This window comes from Manis pentadactyla, chromosome 5, assembly GCF_030020395.1.
Source record: "Manis pentadactyla isolate mManPen7 chromosome 5, mManPen7.hap1, whole genome shotgun sequence".
Taxonomy (NCBI): Eukaryota; Metazoa; Chordata; class Mammalia; order Pholidota; family Manidae; genus Manis; species Manis pentadactyla.
Window position 1 is genome coordinate 75,505,062 of NC_080023.1, and position 24,067 is coordinate 75,529,128.

At 33.5% G+C, this 24,067-nt stretch overlaps 1 protein-coding gene across 5 annotated transcripts in view; it reads left to right on the forward strand.

Annotated features, from left to right (window-relative positions):
* CCSER1 (coiled-coil serine rich protein 1) overlaps positions 1 to 24,067 on the forward strand; it is a 1,396,684-nt gene that overhangs the window by 280,243 nt on the left and 1,092,374 nt on the right. For all 5 annotated transcript variants that reach the window (XM_057502445.1, XM_057502443.1, XM_057502446.1 and 2 more), the window contains exon 4: positions 10,887 to 10,980. In XM_057502445.1, coding sequence (XP_057358428.1) covers positions 10,887 to 10,980 — 94 coding nt within the window. The remainder of the gene's footprint in view (positions 1 to 10,886; positions 10,981 to 24,067) is intronic.

The window sequence follows — 24,067 nt, forward strand, 5'->3', positions numbered from 1 at the left end:
AAGGAATTAGATAGGTAAGGTAGATTATTAGGAGTGCTTGTCCTCATTTTAGAGAAAAGTGAATCATGTCTCAAAAAGGTTAATTAACTTGTTTGAGATTCCATAGAAAATAGCAAAAATGGGAGCATACCCATTTGGGAAGTGTTAGGCAAATCGGTCCATACCTCTTTTACAAAGCTATACATGTTCACTTATGTCTAAACATCTAGTAAAATACTGGTAGCCTTTAAAAAACATAGTTCTTGGTATTTGAGAGGATAAGCTTCATTTTCTTCATGGAGCACATACATACACAGACACAGTACTCACATGTGAAGGGAAACTTAGTTTAGAAACTCTTAATTCTTCAGACAAATATGTTTGAATCTTGGTTCTGATACTTTTCAATTTTTTTTGTGTCATGGTCTTATGCAAGTTATTTTATTTTTCTAACCCTCAAGTTTTTTATCCATAAAAAATGCATGTCTATCTGGCTGTTAGGATTTATTAGAAAGTATTTTCTTACGATTAATTCTTGGCAGAGTGGGCAAGATGATTTTCCTCGAATGTATATTTATGCATGTCATTTTCCAATGATTTTCAGGTTCCTTACTTGCTTGAAAGGTATTATCAAGAAACCTGGACTGCCTAACTCTCTGAACTGAGCTATTGCCCCACTCTTGCCTCCCCTGTGTGCTCCAGCCATTCCGTAGCCTTCTCTCTGCCCTGCTGACATACCACGCTCACACCCACTCAGATGGTTAGCTTATACTGTTTCCTCTGCTGACAGTGTTTTTCCTTCTGATTTTCACTTCATATGGCTGTCTATCATTCATGACTCAGCCCTAATGACACCTTTAGAAAGGCCTTCCCTGCCCACCTCATGTGAAGTAGCTGTCTTCCACAGCCAGTAAATATATTAATCGAATTATAAATAACATTTTTTAGTAGTTGAAATTGTCCTGTATATTGTATATTTGTATATTTATTGTCTAGGAGACTTTTCTCTCTCATTCATTGTTTGGAATTTAGTACTGTTCATGGCAGTTGGTAAACCTTCAATAAATGCTGTTAAAAAAGGAATAAATTATATTTTTTTACCAGAATTATGTGTCCAATATGGAAAATTTTGGGAAAATATGTAGAAAATAACCAATAAATCTTTAACCCATACAACATTTCAGTATATGTTATCTTAGGGAATTACTTGTTTATGCAATATTAAAATATAAGCACCGATTAGAAAAAAACCCTCATACTTCATAGCTACAGATATGGCTCTGGAATTGAACAAAATATAGGAAAAGTCGTATGACATACATGACATATTTCTTTTTGTATTTAGGATTGAATAAATTTAAAACTAAATGAGATCACAAGTCATGCACTATCTATGAAAACATGTAAATATGTAATGAAGAATTGGCCTTGCCCCAAAAGAGGTCTGGCCTTTGCCACTGGCTTCTGAGAGGTTATTTGTATTATCCCTGACAGGGGTGCCTTTGTTTAGAGGGATCCTAGGGTGGGCTGGATACACCTAACAGTCTTAGGGTGGGGCTGGCCATACCAGAATGTCTAACCATAAGCTTTAGGGTGGAAACTTCAGGTCATTTGGTATCAGACAGTCTGGAGGCTGAGATTAATCATGTAGGCAATCAGTCATTCATATGTAATGAAGCCTCATAAATACACTGGACACTGAATCTTGAGTGAGCTTCTCTTGGGGGCAATACTCCCCATGTTATGTCACATATCAGTGCTGGAGAAGAATACATCATGTTTATGAGGAAAGCTTTGCATGCATCTCCATGCATCTCTTTTGGCTGATTTTTGACCTGTACCCTTTCTCTGTAATAAATCGTAATTGTGAGTATAGCTTCCAGTGAATTCTGTAGTCCTCCCAGTGAAATATTGTATGATGGTGATTTTGTGATCACTCCAAACTTGCTGTTGGTATCAGAAGTTAAGAGCTGTTTTGGGGACTTGTGCCCTTGGATTTTGAAGTTTGGCTAACTCTGCATAGTATTCAATCATGGGAAAGAAGCTCATAGTTGTCTTACAGATTTTAACATTTTAGATTTGGATGAATTTACAGAGAATATTCTAATCATTTCATGGAAGAACATCAGGATGGTTATGATTTGCTTCATTTCATAGAACTGGCTTGGTGGCTAGATATCAGAGTTAGAAATCTGGTTCATCAATCCCAGTCTTTCAGATTTCCTACTACATTGTGTTTTCTAATGCAAGAGTGATACAATAAGTATAACTGGATATATTTGATTCCTATTTTAGAAATAAAATTATGATAATTTTTAATGTATAAATCTATGAAATATTCATCAATTCCATAGTGTCCTGTTGTGATTCAGGGGAAAGGAGGTACCCCCACCCAGGGAAAGTTTCTTACAAATCTAACGACATCTAAGGAATACAAGGGTGAGAGATTGGAGAAAAGGTTTTTATTTCTCACAGCTCAGTCTCTCTCACGGCGCACTCCCAAGTCCTCCATCTCCGACTGCAGCTCATGCTCTGTTTCCACCCCTTTTGCGGAGGAACTCCATGGGCAGGTCCCTGGTGACTGGTGGGCACCTGACCAATTATGTACCAGCAACAGAGGGAGAAGAGAATCCTGGTACTCTCCACCCCTTGCCCTGGATTTAACCTGTGGCTCTTCTCTGGTAAACATCCCATTGATCTGTGGACAGACCCTTATGTGGATATTACTATCAGGGCCAGGTGAGAAGTTCTGGCTGGAAACTTTCATTTATGCAACACCTATACACAAAGGTAAGCCTAGAAAAAACCTGAGGCTTAATTATAGGAAATCTGTGCCTAAAAATATCCATTTTTCACTAGACCTGCTATTGATTTTGCTTTATCGTTAACATTATTTTCATGGGTTTAACTAGTTTACATATCACCTTTTTTTTTGGCAAATTCCAATTTAGCATATATTGGAATAGTAACATGATTGGAGACTCATACAATTTTTGGAGCCATATACACTGATAGCAGTGAAAATTAAGAATTTCCAGTGAACCTAAAGTGGCAGTTTAAAGAAGAAAAACAGAAATTCTAAGAATCTGAACTAATGTAGGACTAACATTTAGAGTCCTTAAACATTCCTGTGTATTACTCATTGGTGCTTTTACTGGATAATGTTTTCCTCAAAAGATATGATAGTTTTTAAAAATTTGCTGTTCTATAAAGAACAGCACTGTTCTTTATCAAAATAGTTTGGCAATAAGACCCCTCATTTTCAGATAATTAGGTGAGATATTATTGCAATATCATAAATATTATTAATCAAATTATACATTGTTTTCCATACACTACAATTATACAACACTAGAGATTCTGAAAGCACAGGAACTGTCTACTCAGACTCAGTATAAAGAGTGAGACAGTCATTTATATTCTTCTCTGGCAGAAAGTACAATGAATAATCTGTATTATTTCTGAAGCAAAATATTCTGCTTAGGGTGAGTACAATTGGTGGTCTTATGTTCCATGAGACACATAAAGGGAGTTTATGGAGAAAGACTTTTAAATTTTCCTGTCATTAACAAGAAACATTTTTTTATCACCTGTTATAAGTAGTGTTGTAAAAAGTTGTCTGTGATACAATAAAGTATAACTATGTTACCTTGTATTTGCTCTTTAGGTATTTGGGACAAAGAGATAGACTCACTGCAATGAAAGAAGTGCAAATGGCATTTTCAGAAAACAATCTGTAAATACGTCTGGTTGTAATAAGTTTTTAGGAAGCAATTTTGGAGAGGTAGAAAGATATATTGTGGGGTTGAATGACACAGGAGTTAGTACTTATTCTGTAGACATACACCATTCACATCTTTTCACGTGTTAGGCAGTGAGGGAATATATGCATTTAAATGCTTTAATGAGAGTAATCTCAGAGTAGGGTGTAGAAAGAATATATGTGAAAATAGAAGAATTAGAATGGTTTTTGGCAAAAGTTGACATGGGCACTGATTAGGACATAATGAAGTATACTTCATAACTATGGAATGCTCAATTTCCCTGGTACACAGGAAAATTAAGGCTAGAGATAATGATACTTCTTTACCAGAATTTCAAATATTTCGTTATAGCTCTTTTTCCACATTCTCATGTTCATCTCAAGCCAATTACACATAGTGTAATTGTATTTTATTGCACAGATTTTGCTGTTATGGGAGTTAAGACCATCTGATAAAGATTATTTATTTGTATTGCTTTGTTGACAATGGCACAAACAGATGTAGTAAGGTTTAGAGTCGAAGAGATGGTATATGTGTCACTGTTTCCACTTTGTCATGAAAATAGAATCACCAAAGACATCATTTTTTTCTTCATGTTTTAAACAATGACTAGAATAAGTATGTATTTTTGAGGTAACAGTAATCATTGAATTTTAATTTTAAATTATGAAGTTTGCCAATTGTGTAATATATTTACATCACCTAGTTTTCTATTTTTATTAATAATAAAAATTAATTTATTCACTTGCATAGATTAAAATGAAAGTGTTCAAAGTTTAATTTTAAATTATATGTGAATTCAGATATTAGTTCAAAATCCATGTAAAATCTATGGTTCTATGACTCCATATAAATGTTCACTAAAAGTGAAACATTTTACCATGATATTTAAATTATTGTATTTTAGTACTGTGCTACTTGGAATAACTTAATAGAACCATTTACCTTTTATTAGTATAAAGGGAAGAATTAGCAACTCTGGGCATAGCTTTAGCAATTTCATTTTGCTAATATTTCACATTTAAACACACAAAAAAATGCACAGTACTAAAAATATTCTCCTTTGCATATATTTATAATACCACATATTTTAATGAACAACATAAGATCACAATTCATATTTGCAAAATGTCTGCTTTTGGACTTGTGGAAAGTCTTAGAAATAAAGACTGATAAAATTAAGACAAATTTTTGAAAATATTTATTAAAAATATATTTCTGGCTACACAAATCCATAAAGTAAATCAGTACTTAAGAGCAAGCTCTGTTTGGAAATGCTTTATGGCTGCCATGTCGAAAGGTGAAGGTAACTCTATTGTAATGATTGAGTATATTTTCTTCACTAAATCAGTAAATCAAAACGAAATAACTATCCACAGAGCAGTAATTATAAAATACTGTTGTGTTAAATTCTCTTTCCAAGAAATAGCATTGAGATCATATCATTAAAAATATATGCATGTATGGTGTATTCTCTTCTCTGCATTATTTATGCATACATATATAGATGTGCACAGATGCTCAACTTTTATCAAATTGTTTGTACCCAACCTATTCTGATGCTTGTTTTTGATTATGTGTGTACCTTGTCACTTTTACATCTCTCATTTTTTTTTTTTTTTGCAATTCTTGTAATTTATCATTCTGGGGTCTAGGAATTATTTAAGGACATTTAATCAGTGGACTTTATCTTTTTTACCAAGTAAAAAGCAAATAGAATAAATAGTAAGGCAAGTCTCAGAATATATTTTTAGACTCACACAGGGAAGTTTACCTGAGGGTCATGTTCAATAGCTACATCATACATTTTCAAAAATAAAATAATATTTTCTTTTTGGTCAATCTATGGAAATCCTATGACTAGACTAGTGGAGAATAAATGTTATCCTAGCAGTACCTAATCATAATGTAGAAAGACTAGAATCATGCAGGCTAAATTGTCTATGTCTTATTAATTTGAACAATTATCTCTTCACTTTTGGACCAAGTAATGATCAGAGCAGTTCTATGTCAATTAAATATTACATAACCAACTATGAAAGTCCAGACAAGGACTTTTTATGATATAGACTTTGTATATTAATATTACTAAAAACTCATGGACTTTCATTATCATGCCTTTTAGATATGTTAAGCCTGTTTGGATAGTCTTTTGACTAAACAATATAGAAGTCCAATTAATAACATCTTTATATCACAATTAAAGAAAGTTTTAATAATTTAATCATCTCCCTTGATGGAATTCTTTCTTTTTAAGCCTCACTTCCTTGTGTGCTGACATGCCTCAGCTTCTTTTATTTTTAGTAAGATCATAATTATTATTTTTATTGCAATAAAGAGACAAGTAAAGCTAATGGGTTTTTTTAAGAATGGGTCTTATGGAACTGTTACGTATTAATGGAGTGATCAGAGCTTTTTTTTGCCAACTTTGTATCTTCAGAAATCCTGTTTTCTTATTTCAGCTTATAATAACCAGGCTCAGGAGAATTGATGCACACTAAACAAATACAAGAAACTGATTTATAAATGATGATTTGTCTTTTATTTATTCATAAAATGATTGGTATTTCTTTACTAGAATGCAGTTATCTGTAAAGTCTATGAAGAAATAAAATATGCCTGTTAGGTTCATTGTTATATCACTACAGTTCGGAAAAATAATTTTTGAATTAGTTTATTAATAATTATTTAGTTGATTCTTAATGGGTTGAAATCATTGGGGAGATTGCATGAGTAATCAGCATTGTTGACAGATTTTTAAATGTCTGCCTAGAGAATACTTTGTAATTATTATGCTTGATTTAACATCCAATTTATTAATCTTATTAACTTAGTAAATACTATTTCCTTACAGTTAAACAGCTCTTTAAACAATATCTATATAAATCTGACAAATTAGTTAGAATATGAGTTCAATTTTACATAGCCTTTGAACATTGGATTAAATTTTATATAATGAAGTTCTCCCTAATGTATTATTAAAATATCAAGGTTAATATCAATTACCAATGCTTTGGCAGCTTTTCAAGAAGAAAATTATACATATTGCAAAGATCCCAAAGCAAATCATAAGCTTAGCCTAAAACTGGAGACTAATGTGCTGATACCAGGAATTTACATTTTATCTTTTTTTTCTCTCATACTTTGCTGATGTGAAAGTTCTCATATTTGCCTGGGTCTCCAGAAATAGCTGCATCTGTTTTTGCACTTTCCTAGGCTTTAGTAACTGTACTAGACTTAAAAGAAAAAGAAAGTCATCTCTTAAACTTGTACATTCTCGGTTATTGGCTAGATAATTTTTTCTCAGTCATTGAATCTTACTGTACATTCAGAAGTGATTCAAACTCGAGATACTGGCCATCTAGTTGGACTTCATTTTACAGTTAAAGCCCACTTGTTATATGCCCTTATGCCTTTATTTATTTAAGTTCAAGCCTAGCTTTGAATTTTGTGCAATACTGGTGTCTCCTCACAAAATGATTTGCTTTTTAAGTTTCAATTGTTTGTGTTTTATAAAAATTTCCCTGTTATTATGATATAGGCTTGGTATATTAGCATTATTAAAAACTCATGGACTTTCATTATTTATATCTTTATTATGTTGAGCTAAGTTTTTATCTACCAGGAGATGAGATACTATTTCTTTTTAGTTACTGCTTCTAGATATTCCACAAGAAATATAGTCATTAGTGTTAATTGAATTCTGAGCTTTGTTTCCTTTGGTTATTATGTGTGATCATCAGTGCTGATCAGTCCTTTCTGTTCCTGATACAGAAATACTTTTGACGCTCTTACTTTGCTTACACCCTTCTGCTTACACAGATGTAAAGAAATACACATTTTCATATTATAAACATGCATATGATTAGAGAAAATACACATATATTAATTATTTATTGGAAGCAGTATAAATTAAAGGTATTTTACCCTATTTGTGTTTTGTGTGTATGTTTAGTGCCTCTTTATATCCTTAATAACTTTTCTGTATAAGTATTATGAACTCTTAGCCTTTGACAGACTCAAATTGTTTAATTTAGCCACAATAATTATTGTTTTTTGATGTTCATAATGTCAGAGATTAGCTAGGGAGAGGCCATTTAGGTTGCTTTTCATAGCCTTTCCAAATTGCCTCTGGTTTTTTTTTTTTTTTTTTTGGATGAACCTTGTTTACTGGCAACAAAATGATGTTGTAGAAAGATTCTGTTTTTTCTTTCTTTTTCCCTCTTTCCCTAATAACTAAAGAATGCTGGCTCTTTTTTGTTGGTGGATCCTGGGCAAAAAGTATCTGGATTTCCTGTAAGTTCTGATGAGGGCAGAAATACTATTGCTGCTATTGATCTCTTTTAAGGAAAGACCTGGAAAATGTATTTCTTTTTAGGTTTATGAGTTCACATTGATTTTTCTTCTGTACCTTACTGTGTGGCTGCATCTACTCTTCTTTTATTATGAAGTTTCATCAGTTTCAAAGACTCTCCACTACAATAACAAGAACGTTGCTTTGTAAGCCAAATATCAAAGCAAGATAATTTAGAATGGGTAGATTTAAGAACAACTCATCTAAACCAGTGGTAAATCAACCCCTACTTGTTCAAATGTCAAGGGTTACCTCAAAATGAATAAAATCAGAATAATGTAGTATGTTTTCCAAACTTAATTTGCTCACTTTGTTGGTGTTACTTTCTTAAATAAAATATTGAAATAGCAGTGGTGGAGGCTTTAATTATTTCCTTGTTTAAAAATATAAAATGCTTTTTTAACTTTATTTTTCAATCTGTGGGTGTATGTGTTAACTGTCAAAATTCAGAAGAGAGTTGAACAATCCAACCTGACAAGATCATATACACTTTGGACTTCAGAAACTGCTAGAACTAGGAACCAGAAGACCTACTACTATGACATTTTTCACTTTTCAAGTAGACTTTGACTGATCTTCACTGTATATTGAAATCCAACGGCCCTGTGATTGACAGGATTTTTGTATCTTGCAATATCTATCACCAAATAGAACCTTTTCTCACTATGTGAGAGGGCCATGATCAGTGTGGTTAAGATGCCCATCTTGGACCATCTACCAAGGACAGGGTGTTTGCCTCATGTAAGAACCTGATACCTTTTCATATAGCTAGGTAGTTTGGGAAAGGTGGTTACAAATAACAGGGAGAAATGCATAACAAAAAAAAGGTGACAGTCATATGCTAGGCACTCATATACTTCCTTTCCAAGCCTCATTGCTTTCTAAATATTGGTTGTATGAGCTGGGGTGCCATAATAAAATATCAGCAGAAATTTATTTTCTAAAATCTCAGTGGGGGCAGGTTTGGTTTTTCCTGAAGCCTTTCTCATTGGCTTCCAGATAGTTGCCTTCTTATGTATCTTCACATGGTAATCCTTTGTATGTTGTCTATGTCCTAATATCTCTTGACTAGATTAAAGATTAAAGCCCACCCATATGACCTGCTTAAAGTGTTATTTCCCTTTATTGGTCCTATCTTCAAACAGTCACAGTCTCAGGTACTGTAGGTTAGGATGTCAATGTATAGATTTTGGATGGAAATAAGATCATTAATACTGGTCAATGAAATTCCAAATCCCAGTATAAAATTATTGAGGCTAATTTGAAGCTGGATACATTCCTATACTTTCACTATAAAACAATTTTTTTTAACCAATGTATTTTTTATTACCAGATTAAAATTCTTTCATTTGAATAGTGTTTAATAAATATTACTACTACTACTACTAATATCTTTATAATGTCTCCCTTTTTTACACTCTTCCTTTTCCACATTCACCTTCAATTAAGTTTATTTCAATATCCATTTACATTTTGAAGGATAACAGCTTATTTTTTGTTGCTTATATTTTATAACATTTTTGATACTGTATCAATATGGAAGTTATTATTGGTGGGCTATCCCTGCCATAGTTATCTTATGAAGCTTCCAATAAACATTTGGTTTAACATATTTAAATTATTTAAATAATAGACAAATTATTAGTTACCTTGCATTATATACCTTGCAAATTAGTTACAACACAGTGCAACATTAGTTACTTGTAACTTTCATTTATAGAGAGAAACACTTAGATTTGGGGATATTTATCCCCTTTGAAACTGTTGTGCTCCATTCACACGTTTCTAAAGTTTAATAATGTTTAATTCTGTTTTTCCAATGAGAGTAGCTAATCTAAAAATTGCAGTGTCCTTACTTTTATTCCCAAGAATTAAGGCATTCAGTGTTCATTTAACAATATATAATAGGCTTTCCTTAATGAATACTTCTTTCAGTATAAATTACAGTAACATTCAGATCAATGGAGAAAGTGATCTAAGATGTTGTAAGATCATTTAGTGTTTAGGTTGTTTTTTTTTTTATGTTGTATTTTTGGTACTTTATTATTTCAATCTCAGTCTCTAAACATAAGTGCTTGCTTTTCTTAAAATATATACTAACTATCTATATATACAAATACACAAGTCAGGACTTCATTCCTCACTGGAGAATTCTACATCTACATATCACTGTTTCCCCTCAAGACTACTCAGTATAACCCCTCAGTATACCCTTCTAGTTGACTTTGCTATTTGCTGTCCTAAAAGGAAAATATACATAATCTAGCTCTGATCTTTATGGCATTATGAAAGTCTGTAATTAACTTTTAATCTAATTCATATTTATTTTTCTGTTCATACCTCCTAATACAAAACAAATGGTTGGGAAATGATACCTGGATTCCCACTTCCAGGTATGGTCTAAATTAATGTCTCACAGTTGTTACTGTATACAAAATTTGTTTAAGAAACAGTTTATTAAATGTATCAGAAGAATGTTACATAAATTCAAAAGATAAATATGAGACACTAGCTAAAGTTTCAGTTTTCTGATTTCTATACATGTGAAAAATCTTTACATTCTCTTTATGAATTTTTAATGAGAGTTAAGGTTTTTTCTAATAATTCTTGGAATTTTTTATTGCTGTGATAATTTTAAAGCCCATAAAACAGTCAAATAATTTGTGGGATTCAGTTAAAACTTGTCATTTTAAATTCTAAGTTCTTCTAGGCTTTATTGCATCTGCATATGAATATTTCCTCACCTTCTCAGTGTTTTGGTCTCTAACTTGATTTTCCTTTTTCTTCAGGATGTTTTGAATAATTTGGGATCTTGTGAACTAGATGAAGATGATCTAATGCTTGATCTAGAATTTTTAGAGGAACAGAATCTTCCCGCTTCAAGTAAGTGTTGAATAAATGCACAATAGCTTACTTCTCTGATCCTACTCTTTTAGCTTTCATTGATAAGGTAAATGTGGCTTAGGCTGCATTTGGCTTTTTCAGTCCCAGTTTATATATTCTGTATGCAAGACACATGTAAGTACCATGGACATGGTTCTGGTGACCTGAAATCTGTTATGGAAATATCAGTACAGTTGGAAGATAATTATAAAATAAGAAAAAGATGCTAAAATAACTCAATTCAAAGAAGAAAATTCTAATTAAACACATAATGAGAAAATATTTTCTCTTTTTTTTGGAGGAAGACAATTGACAATCCATTATTCATTTATTTTATATAACCAAATGGAAACTTTGTGGATCTAGATTTACTCTTACAATCTTAGCCACTTTAATAATAACTGCATAGGTTAATTTCATGCAATACAGTTGACCTCAAAATTAATAGTTACCAGCAATAACCACAAATACACACTCAAACACATACACATAAAGTATGAGATAAAAATCTTCCTGTTGAATGAATTAAGGAGGAGCCCATAATAATTGTAAAAGTTAAATTTATATTAAGCATCAAATGTCACATCTCCAAATACCAAAATTACCTCCCTTTAAAGTAGGTTCTACGAATTAATGGTTCATTCAAATTTAGAAATTTGCCTAGATATAGGCAAGCTTTTACTTATTTTTTATTGCTCGTAATGCCTTTAACGTGGTCATTTTCAAGTTTAAGTAGAAATAAACTGTATCTTTTAAATCTTGGGTCCTATTGCATACATTTAAAATATTAGACTCTTAGATTTCAGTGTCCATGTTTTTTAGATTTTAGGTATTAGATATGACCACTAAGGTTATTTCCAGCTATAATATTTTATGAAGTTTTGTTCATGCAGTATTTTAAAATTTTAGATAATATATTAAAATTGTTAAAGGAAGGCAGTAACAATGTTTATATTTTCTCACATTCTATTTTAGGCAAATATCAAAATAAACTATTTAAAATTTTTTTCTGTTTGAATAAGGATTTAGGATAATCATTTCTTGAGGCATTCTTCCTGCAGTTGAGGTATTCTTCCTGCAGTTGATTTGACATATATTCTTTTATAAATGTAGATTTTTCTCACTTTTATGCAGATACTTATATAATTTTGTATTATCTTAAAAGAGTTACAAATAGTGAGAATGTACACCCTTTTGCAGGAAATTTTGTCAGTACCTAGCAAAACTATACATGCATTTAACTTCAAATCCTACTACCCCAACTTCTAGAAATTTAATCCTAAAGCACTAGAAATATATAAATTAATGTATGCAAATAACTATTCATTTCAAATTATTTGAAATACAAAAAAGTGGAAACACCTTAAAATCCTTCAACAGGACATTTATTGAATATACAATGATACACTATCAGACATTTAAAAAATTGTGAAGGTGTCTGTATGTGCCATGTATGAATGTAAGGATATATTCTTGATGGTGAATTTTGCAATGATGGATTAAACTATCAATATCTAAACCTGCTGATTACTAACATCACTATAAGTGTAACAACTAGACATTTTGTCTTATGGCAGTACTTAGAGAGTACAAAGTAAGTACCACCACTCCTGCCCACAAGTATATAAATTAACTCAAGTCTCTTGATTAAAGTATTTTTTTAGGAAACACTGGGATGAGGAGAGAGGGGATGTTAAAAGTTAGATGTTAAATGGCAAATTTATTTGCAAGCAATGAAATATAGGATATAGGGAATTTTACAGGATGAGTTGTCTGGTTTCTTCAACAAATAATGGCCTGATAAGAAGGGGAGGATTGTTTTTCTCCACCTGACTTATTTCACTGTAGTACAGAGAAGACAAGTAGTGACTCTATAGCATCTTACTACACTGATGGACAGTGACTTCATTGGGGTATACCGGGGAATTGATAATACTGGTGAATGTAGTAACCACAATGTTTTTCATGTGAAACCTTCATAAGAGTATATATCAATCATACCTTAATAAAAATAAATAAATAAAAAGGGAGGATTGTTTTAGATTTAAAGAAGAAAATGCAGGGGAAGATCTTTGTGGGGAGACTTATTGAGAAACATACAAATACCATAACAATATATGTCTGAGTTAAACAGAGAAATTTGAGAAATGAGTGAATTATTACAGAATTATTTGTTGGGTGTTGAATATTGTTTTGTTTTCTAAAGAAAACTCTTTATAGAGATGCATGTAGTAGAAACAATATTGTATATGGGATTTGCTTTACCAGAAGTATGGAAGAGGGAATAGATAAAATGAAATTGACAAATTGTTGGAAATTATAAAAACTGGGTAGTAGGTGCTTGAGATGAAAGGTTCATGTATTGATTTCTCTTTTATAAAAGTAATGAGTGCTATGTACTTCATCATATGATAATTACTATGAATCTACTGAGAGTCTGTTTTCAATGTGTAGATAGCTTGGTGGAAGCCCAAACTAGATTGCTTAATGAATCAACTGAAGTAATCGAATTGTTCATAAGGTGTTACTCTGCATATCTGAAGTACAGTTCTAATAAATGAGATATTTTGTAGAGTGATGGGTTTGTTAATGTTACTTAGTAAAATGTCTTTTGAAAACCTATTTCACTTTGGATACCACATTATGATGTTTGAAAAATACACAAATATTGGTTTATGGACCTTAGCACATAAAGAAAAATATCTGGCTGAATTGGCTTTACATAATTTACTTTCTTTATTAAGCAACCTAATTAAAAGTCTTCTCAGAATATAGGAAGCTCATTATTGATAATTGGTATTGATAAAAAGCTCATTAATACTAACCATTCTAAAGTAATAGTTTAAATAAGTTATTTTCAAAAGTCTGAAAAATGAAATAATACCATTAAATTCTACTACTTATATTACTGAAAATCATTAAAGGGTTTTAAAGAAACTTTGTTAGGACAAACATATTGATTTTTGGCTATAGAGTCTTATTAAAACAAAGATTTATAGCAATTAATAGTAAGGCTTAATGTAATGGCCATGATGGATTTTGTAAAACAGCAGCAAAGTATTTTTGTCTTGAAAATGTTGTCAAATATATCTAGTAATTGTCATGTGTGGCATTTACACATTTTATTCACTATAGCATACAATTAATGATGGTTAGATTTGTGAAGACTAGAATTTACCATGTGTAGAAAGTGTAGAAATCCTGCAGTCTTTTATACTACAGCAATTTGTCCATATGAGACTTTCAGTTGGTACCTTAATAAGTGTGTGCTTTTATTTAAATATAACCAGACATCTTTGGCTATATATATATATATATATATATACATATATATATATATATATATATATATATATATATATGATGAATTAAAATGGTTTTAAAAAAGTTAAAAGAAAAAATTATTAAGGCACAAAAATTTTTTTCTTTATAGAAAATCAAACATTTTTAATTAAGAGATCTATTTTACTGAATAATTAAAAATTTCCTTTGGGCTCTCAACCCAAACATGGCAGCATGAGTATGGTGGTGGAAATCTCCTCCCAAAACTATATATATTTCGAAAATACAGCAAATACAACTATTCTCAAAGAGGGACCAGAAGATACAGTACATGAGCCAGGCTACATCTGCAAGAACCCAACATCTCATGGAAATGGGTAAGGTGCGGGGCCGTGACCCAGAAGGACCCGAGCACTCCCCCCACCCCAGTTCACTGGTGGGAGGAAAAGAATCAGAGTGGTGAGGGAGTGGAAACACAGGACTGCTAAATAATCAGCACTAGTAATCTGCCCCAGGAGCACAGACATGTATTGCATGGTTCTCTGGATATTAGAGGAGCGGAAAAGCAAAATCCAAGAATAAGACTGTGAACAGGTTCCCACAGCCAGCTGCACTGGGACAAAAGAAAAGCAGGTGCTTTAAAAAATCTTAAAGGGACAAGGATTTAACAGGTGGACAAAACCATCCTGGCACACACAGCCCAGCAGGCTGGGAACTTAAGGAACTTCTGGAGCTCTATCCCCATGGGTAGGTCCCTCATGGCGATAAGCAGTCTGCCATTCATTCTTCCCCACAGGCATCTGCGAGCAACCGGGCTGTCCCCGCCATTGCTGCAGACCAGCCAGAGAACAGCCCCACCTACTGCAACCACACAGCTTAACACAGAGGATTCTCCCTGCATGCAGCTAACCGGCTCAGACCCAGAGGATGCTCCCTGTGCGTGGTGCGTGGTTAACTGGCACAAACAGAGGAGATGGGCACAGAGTCTGGGAGGCACAAAGGGTCTTTTTTCTTGTGGCAGAACATGCACTGCTCACTTGCAACACCCGCCAGTGCCCTAGGCCAACCTGAGGGCCGTCCCGCCCATGACAGCTCAGGGGATTAATACAGACGGTGCTTCCTGTGTAAGATGGATGGGCACAGACAGAAGTGATGGGTGCAGAGACCAGGAGGTGTGAAGGGGCCTTGTCCTGGCAGACACATGCGGTGATGGCGTACAACCCTCGCCAGGGCCCTAGGCCATTCCAAGTGCTACCACGCCCATGGCAGCCTAGGGGATTAACTCAGAGGCTGCTCTCTGTGCGCAGTGAACTGGCACAAAGAGCGGAGACAGGCAAGGAGAGCAGCAGGCAGGAAGGTACTTTGTTCTCCCAGCTGACACACATGCCACTCACCGGTGACCACTCCCATTGCCATGAAAAGGCAGAAGAACCTTGTTCAGTCCAAAACCCCTCAAACACCAGAAAGAGGGCTTGGTGAGACTGAAATGACCAATTTTTCTGAAAAAGAATTCAAAATAAAAGTTGCAAGCATGCTAAAGGAGCTACAGAGAAATATTCAAGAGCTAAGGGGTGAATTTAGGAGGGAGATAACAGAAATGAAACAAACAATGGAAGGATTTAAGAGCAGACTAGATGATGTGGTGAATGGAATAGAAATCAGAAAACAGGAACACCGAGGGAGAGAAGCTGAGGCAGAGAGAGATAAGAGGATCTCTAAGAATGAAAGAACATTAAGAGAACTGTGTGACCAATCCAAACAGAACAATATTTGCATTATAGAGGTACCAGAAGAAGAAGAGAGAGAAAAAGGGATAGAAAGTGTCTTTGGAGAAATAATTGCTGAAAACTTCCTCAATCTGGGAAAGGAAATAGTCTCTCAAGCCATGGAAGTCCACAGATATCCCAACACACGGGACCCAAGGAGGACAATGCCAAGACATATAATAATCAAAATGGCAAAGATCAAAGACAAGGGCAGAGTATTAAAAGCAGCCAGAGAGAGAAAAATGATCACCTACAAAGGAAAACCAATCAGGCTATCATCGGACTTCCCAGCAGAAAACTTACAGGCCAGAAGGGAAAGGCATGATCTATTCAATGCAATGAAACAGAAGGGCCTTGAACCAAGAATACTCTGTCCAGCAAAAGTATCATCTAAATTTGATGGTGGGATTAAACAATTCCCAGATAAGCAAAAGTTGAGGGAATTTGCCTCCCAAAAACCATCTCTACAGTGTATTTTAACGGGACTGCTCTAGATGGAAGTATGCCTTAGTCTAAATAGTTTTACCAGAAGTATGGAAGAGGGAATAGATAAAATGAAATTAAAGAGAAAATAAAACCACAGCAAAGGAAGTACACCAACTAAATACTAAATAGTTTTACCAGAAGTATGGAAGAGGGAATAGATAAAATGAAATTAAAGAGAAAATAAAACCACAGCAAAGGAAGTACACCAACTAAATACTAAATAATTGCAAAATAAAATCAGCTATCCAGAAATTCAGTCAAGGGAAACACAAATAGTACAGAATAAAACACCTAACATATAAAGAGTGGAGGAGGAAGAAAAAGAATGGAGAGAAATAATCATCAGACAGTTTATAATAGTGTAATAAGTGATTTAAGTTAGACGGTTAGATAGTAAAGAAATTGCCCTTGAACCTTTGGTAACCACGAATCCAAAGTCTTCAATGGCAATAAGTACATATCTGTCAATCACCCTAAATGTAAATGGACTGAATGCACCACTCAAAATACACAGTTTGTAAATAGACTGAATGCCCCAATCAAAAGACAGAGTTACAGAATGGATAAAAAGGCAAGAACAATTTATACGCTGATTACAAGAGACTCACTTCAAACACAAAGACATACACAGACTAAAAGTGAAGGGATGAAAAATGATATTTCATGCAAACAATAGGGAGAAAAAAGCAGGTGTTGCACTACTTGTATCAGACAAAGTAGAATTCAAAACAAAGAAAGTTGCAAGAGACAAAGAAGGACATTACATAATGGTAAATGGTTGCATCCAACAAGAGGATATAACCATTATAAATATCTATGCAACAAGAGGATATAACCATTATAAATATCTATGCACCCAACACAGGAGCACCTACATATTTGAAAAAAATACTAACATAATTAAGGGAGGAAATAGAGTGCAATGCATTCATTTTAGGAGACTTCAACACACTCCTCACTTCGAAGGACAGATCAACCAGACAAAATAAGTAAAGAGATAGAGACACTGAACAACACATTAGATCAAATGGAACTAACAGACATTTATAGAACATTCTATAGCAGCAGAATACACATTCTTCTCAAGTGCACTGGAACATTTTCCAGAATAGACCACATACTAGGTCACCAAAAGAGCCTCAGTAAATTTAAAAAGATTGAAGTTGTACCAACAAACCGACTTCTCAGATTACAAAGGTATACAACTAGAAATAAACTGTACAAAGACAACAAAAAGGCCCACAAACACATGGAGGCTTAACAATATGCTCCTAAATAATAAATGGATCAATGCCCAAATTAAAACAGAGATCAAGCAATATATGGAGACAAATGAAAACAACAGCATAATGCCCCAGCTTCTGTGAGACACAGTGAAGGCAGGTTTAAGAGGAAAGTATGTAGCAATCCAGGCCTATTTAAATAAGGAAGAACAATCCCAAATGAATAGTCTAAATTCACAATTACATAAACTGGAAAAAGAAGAATAAATTAGGCCCAAAGTCAGTAGAAGGAGAGACATAGTAAATATCAGAGAAGAAATAAATAAAATTGAGAAGAATAAAACAACAGAAAAAAAGAATGAAACCAAGAGCTGTTTTTTTGAGAAAATAAAATAGATAAACCCCTAGCCAGACTCATTAAGAAAAAAAAGAGGATCTACACACAAACAGAATCAGAAATGAGAAATGAAAAATCCCTGAAAATGAAAATGAGAAATACAAAGAATTATTAGAGAATACTTTGAAAACCTATATGCTAACAAATTGGATAACCTAGAGGAAATGGACAACTTTCTAGAAAAATACAACCTTCCAAGACTGACCCAGGAAGAAACAGAAAATCTAAACAGATCAATTATCAGCAACAAAATTGAATTGGTAATCAAAAAACTACTCAAGAACAAAACTCCTAGGCCAGACGTATTCACCGCTGAATTTTATCAGACATTTAGAGAAGACATAATACCCATTTTCCTTAACATTTTCCAAATAATAGAAGAGGAGGGAATACTTCCAAAACTCATTCAGTGAAGCCAGCATCACTCTAATACCAAAATCAGGCAAAGACACCACAAAAGAAGAAAACTAAAGACCAATAACCAAACTACAGATCCAAAAATACTCAACAAAATATTAGTAAACCAAATTCAAAAATACACCAAGAGGATCATACACCATGATCAAGTGGGATTCATCCCAGTGATGCAAGGATGATACAGCATTTGAAAATCCATCATCATCATCCACCACATCAACAAAAAGAAAGACAAAAAGCACATGATCATCTCTATAGAAGCTGAAAAAGCACTTGACAGAATTTAACATCAATTCGTTATAAAAACTCTCAACAAAATTGATATAGAGGGAAAGTACTTCAACATAGCAAAGCTCATATATGACAAACCCACAGCCAATATCAAACTTAACAGCGAGAAGCTGTAAGCTTTTCCTCTAAGATTATGAACAATACAAAGATGCCCACTCTCCCTGCTTTAATTCAATATACTACTGGAGGTCCTAGCCATGGCAATCAGACAACACAAAGAAATAAAAGGCATCTAGATTGGCAAGGAAGAAGTCAGACTCTCCCTATTTGCAGATGAGATGACATTGTACATAAAAAACCCTAAAGAGTCCACTCCAAAACTACTAGAACTAATATCTGAATTCAGCAAAGTTATAGGATACAAAATTAATACACAGAAATCTGTTACATTCCTGTATACTAACAATGAACCAGCAGAAAGAGAAATGAGGAAAGCAATTCCATTCACAGTTGCATCAAAAAGAATAAAGTACCTAGAAATAAACCTAACCAAGGAAGTGAAAGACCTATGCCCTGAAAACTACAAGACACTCTTAAGAGAAATTAAAGACGACACTAATAAATGGAAATTCATCCCATGCTCGTTGAGAAGAAGAATTAGTATTGTCAAAATGCCTTCCTGTCTAAAGCAATCTACAGATTCAATGCAATCCCTATCAAAATACCAACAGCACTTTTAAACAAACTGGAACAAATAGTTTTAAACCACAAAAGAGCCTGAATAGCCAAAGCAATCCTGAGAAGGAAGAATAAAGCAGGGGAGATCTCGCTTCTCAACTTCAAGCTCTACTACAAACCCACAGTAATCAAGACAATTTGGTACTGGTACAAGAACAGACCCATAGACCAATGGAACAGACTAGAGAGTCCAGATATTAACTCAAGCATATATGGCCAATTAATATACGATAAAGAATTCATGGATATACAATGGGGAAATGACAGCCTCTTCAACAGCTGGTGTTGGCAAAACTGTACAGCTACATGTAAGAGAATGAAACTGGATTATTGTCTAATCCCCTACACAAAAGTAAACTCAAAATGGATCAGAGACCTGAATGTATGTCATGAAACCATAAACTCTTAGAAGAAAACATAGGCAAAAATCTCTTGAGTATAAACATGAGGAACTTTTTCCTGAACACATCACCTTGGGCAAGGGAAACAAAATAAAAAATGACCAAATGGGACTACGTCATGCTAAAAAGCTTCTGTACAGCAAAGGACACTATCAGCAGAACAAAAGAGCGTCCTACAATATGGGAGAATATATTTGTAAATGACATATCGGACAGGGGGTTAACATTGAAAACATATAAGAAACTTACACCCCTCAACACCAAAAGCAAATGACCTTATCAAAAAAATGGGCAGAGGATATGAACAGACACGTCTCCAAAGAATAAATTCCAATGGCCAACATGCACTTGAAAGATGCACCACATCACTAATCATCAGAGAAATGCAAATTAAAACCATAATGAGAGGCCACCTCCCCCCAGTTAGGATGGCCATCATCCAAAAGAAAACAACATGTAATCTGGAGGATGTTGAGAAAGGGGAACCCTCCTTCACTGCTTGTGGGAATGTAAATTAGTTCAACCTTTGTGGAAAGCAGTATGGAGTTTCCTCAAAAAACTAAAAATAGAAATACAATTTGACCCAGGAATTCTACTCCTAGGAATTTACCCTAAGAATGCAGCATCCCTATTTCAAAAAGACATGTGCACCCCTATGTTTATCGCAGCACTTTTTACAATACCCAAGAAATGGAAGCATCCTAAGGGTCCATCAGTAGATGAATGGATAAAGAAGAAGTTTTTCATATACACAATGGAGTATTATTCAGCCATAAGAAGAAAACATATCATACCATTTGCAACAACATGAATGGATCTAGAGGGTATTGTGCTCAGTGAAATAAGACAGGTGGAGAAAGACAAGTACCAAAAGATTTCACTCATCTTTGGAGTATAAGAACAAAGCAAAAACTGAAGGAACAAAACAACAGCATACTCACAGAAACAAAGAATGGACCAACAGTTACTAAAGGGATAGGGACTTGGTAGGAAGGGTGGAAAGGGAGGGAGAAGGGGAATAAGGGGCATTATGATTAGTACACATAATGTAGGGGCAGGGGCACTTGAAAGGCAGTACAGCACAGAGAAGACAGGTAGTGACTATAGCATCTTACTATGCTGATGGATAGTGACTGTAATGGGGTATATGGTGGGGGCTTGATAATGGGGGATTCTAGTAACCACAGTGTTGCTCATGTAATTGTATATTAATGATACCAAAATAAAAAATTTTCTCTGCATGTTTTCAAAACGTATGTATTGGACACTGCTCATATTGAGTGATCTGATATGCAAAGAGACATTGTGAGTATAGTACAATGCCTAAGGCACAGATGTTATTATTCATATAAAAGTGCTCATTGTTAGTTGATGTACTATTTGTGCATGAACAATATGAGGTAAACAATGTGATTAAAAACAATATGAGGTAAATTATATCAACCAACTAAGTAAAATATCAGAATAGCACAAAAGAGAAAATATGAAAGGCTGTCATTTATACGTTTATAAATTAAAATATTTGTGTCCCTTCCCATCTTTTTTCTCTCTCTTTACTCTTATTCATGTTGATTTTTTTGTTACAAATTGAGTCATGCAAGATGTTAACAATGATTTTATTTAGTTATATCTCAACAGTGTTTTGAAGAAAACAAACTCAGAAAATTTACTAGAATTTGATATATCTAAGAGTTGAATAAGTGGTCTTAAATTTTGTTTACATTGAAATATGTTATGAAGTGTACAATCTGTTGAAGGAAAACTACCAATATAATTTTGCTTAATTTTTCTTTATGCAGTTTCACATTTTTGTGTTTAGCATTTTTATATTTACATTTAACATCTCACAAAATAATTATTTCAGGAAATTACTTGTAGTACCACATGAGTAGAAAATGTTAATAGCATATTTGAAGAAAGAGACACAACCAGTTGCGTGAAAAATATATGCCATCAGTCATTCAGAAAACCAATCAATGCATTTATTTAAGATAAAGAAATTCTTACTAAGAGCCAAAAGATATTTTGCTCATATATCCTCATAAGGTATAAATGATTTGATATCAAGAACAATTGCCTCAGAAATTCCTTTCAGTATGAGCTAGTGTCATAATACTATAGGTTAAGGAGGAGCAGTTCTAAATGGTGACACATCAGTGTTGAAAAAGCTAGGATGTTTATGAGGATCATGCTTAATACAAAAATAAAATTCAGTTATTTGTCCATAGTTCATATTCCTCAGATATGATGAAAATAATGATGAAAATAGTTAAATGTCGTCAAGCATTTTCCTCAGTCATAAGGTAACTACCGTAAAACCTAATGGAATATCGAATGTTAAACAATGTTACCTCCTGATACAAATTCCAAAATGAGCTGTTTGCAAAATGTATAACCCTTATGTAACCGAATAGTATAACTTTTCTAAAACAGATGTTATCAGAATGACAGTTAAATTATGGAACAGTGTATACTGTTCAATACAGAAGAATAAGTATTTAAGTTTTGTTTTGGTTTGGGAATACTTTTATCTTCAGCTGTTCTTTTTCCACACTAAACTAGAACAAGAGCACATTTCTGTTTAGGCTGTTGGTAGTATTATCTTCATAGTGGCAGAAGCTAATGGGAAACGTGCCCCTGGCAATTTGACAGTGAAGCATCACAATCAATTAAATGAGTTAAAGCTAAAAAGCTAAAAGGAGGCAGCTAAAACACGTTTTGGTGTTACCTGTTTGGAACATATTCATTAAGATACGATTTCTCCAATTCTTTCATTGGCTCCTGTGCTAATACTATGCATGGGTTGTGTATATGCTTTAGCTTTTAGCAGCTGGAAATGTAAGTTGATGTGAAGAAAAACTGAATGTCTGTAATGCCTATGCTCTTTTCTAAAGTAAGAATTCAGAATAAATCTCTGGGAGGAAATTGCATGTGCAAGATCCAGTCATATTTAAGAAACTACAAATTAATATCAAAAGAGAGTAAGCACTTTGAGGCAGATACATCCATGTTAGAATTTCAGCTCTGCCACCATGGCCTGGGGAAAGTGAGCCAGTATTTCTGAGCCCATTTTCTTTTTTTGTAAAATGACAGTAAAAATGGCTATGTCAAAATATCATCCTACCTAAATGAGTGAGTTCCGTACAAGTTGGTTACTTCTCCTGAAATCTTGAATTCCTTGTTATAGAGTTTGTCCCATCATTGGTAATTTTTCATAGTCCATAGTTTATTAATACTTCATCATTTTTATGTATTATTTAAAATATGCTTTCTGATTTGAGTATTATCTAAATTCTGTGTAACATTTTAAGTGATATTTATTAGTATTAGTTATTCAAAAAGTAAAGCATTTTTCTTAAAACATTTGGTACATCTCTAGCCAGTACATTTAAAAGCATGAAAACGTTTTTTCCCCCAGATATTATTCATGTGTCCAAAATACTACAACGTATTTAAAATAGCAATTTCTACAAAAAAGATAAAAATTCCTATGTTTAATACTTTAAAAACTTAACAATCGAAATCATTAGTATGAGAGAAAGGCAGACTGTTACTATGTATCAAACTTGGTCTTTATAATTAGCAGATGAGTTATTTAATTGAAAATATAATTGACATATTTATCATTCTTTGATAAAAAGAATTTGGATGATTGAATGAAGAAGTTTTATATTGTTTTTGTTATTAATTTTAGACCTTATATCTAAAAACACCTTGGGCAGTATCTCTTGGTATATGTCCAGATGCAAATGGGGAAGTAATGGCCCAATGATATCAATTAGGAATTAATTAGGTATTTGCTAAATTATTTTGAGTTTGATGAGCAAGCAATGTAAAATTCCGTAGTGAGTTAGTAACTCCTCCTGTGCCTATTAATTAAGGAGGTAATTTTTGTTAGTTAATTTTTAATGGATAATAGCACAGCAGAGTTGAGATGAAACCCTAGTGGATTTGCTAATATGAATGTTAATGCACACATTGCAACAATATTCACACGGGGAGAATTATAAAAAATCAACTGAGTTTTACAAGCTTTGGTATGTCTGGGTCAGAAAGAGGGTGTGTAAGGTATCTTCAATCTGATTTTTTAAAGCTAAGAAATATATGACACTTAATTTTGGAAGTAAAACAGTAGCTAAAAACCTG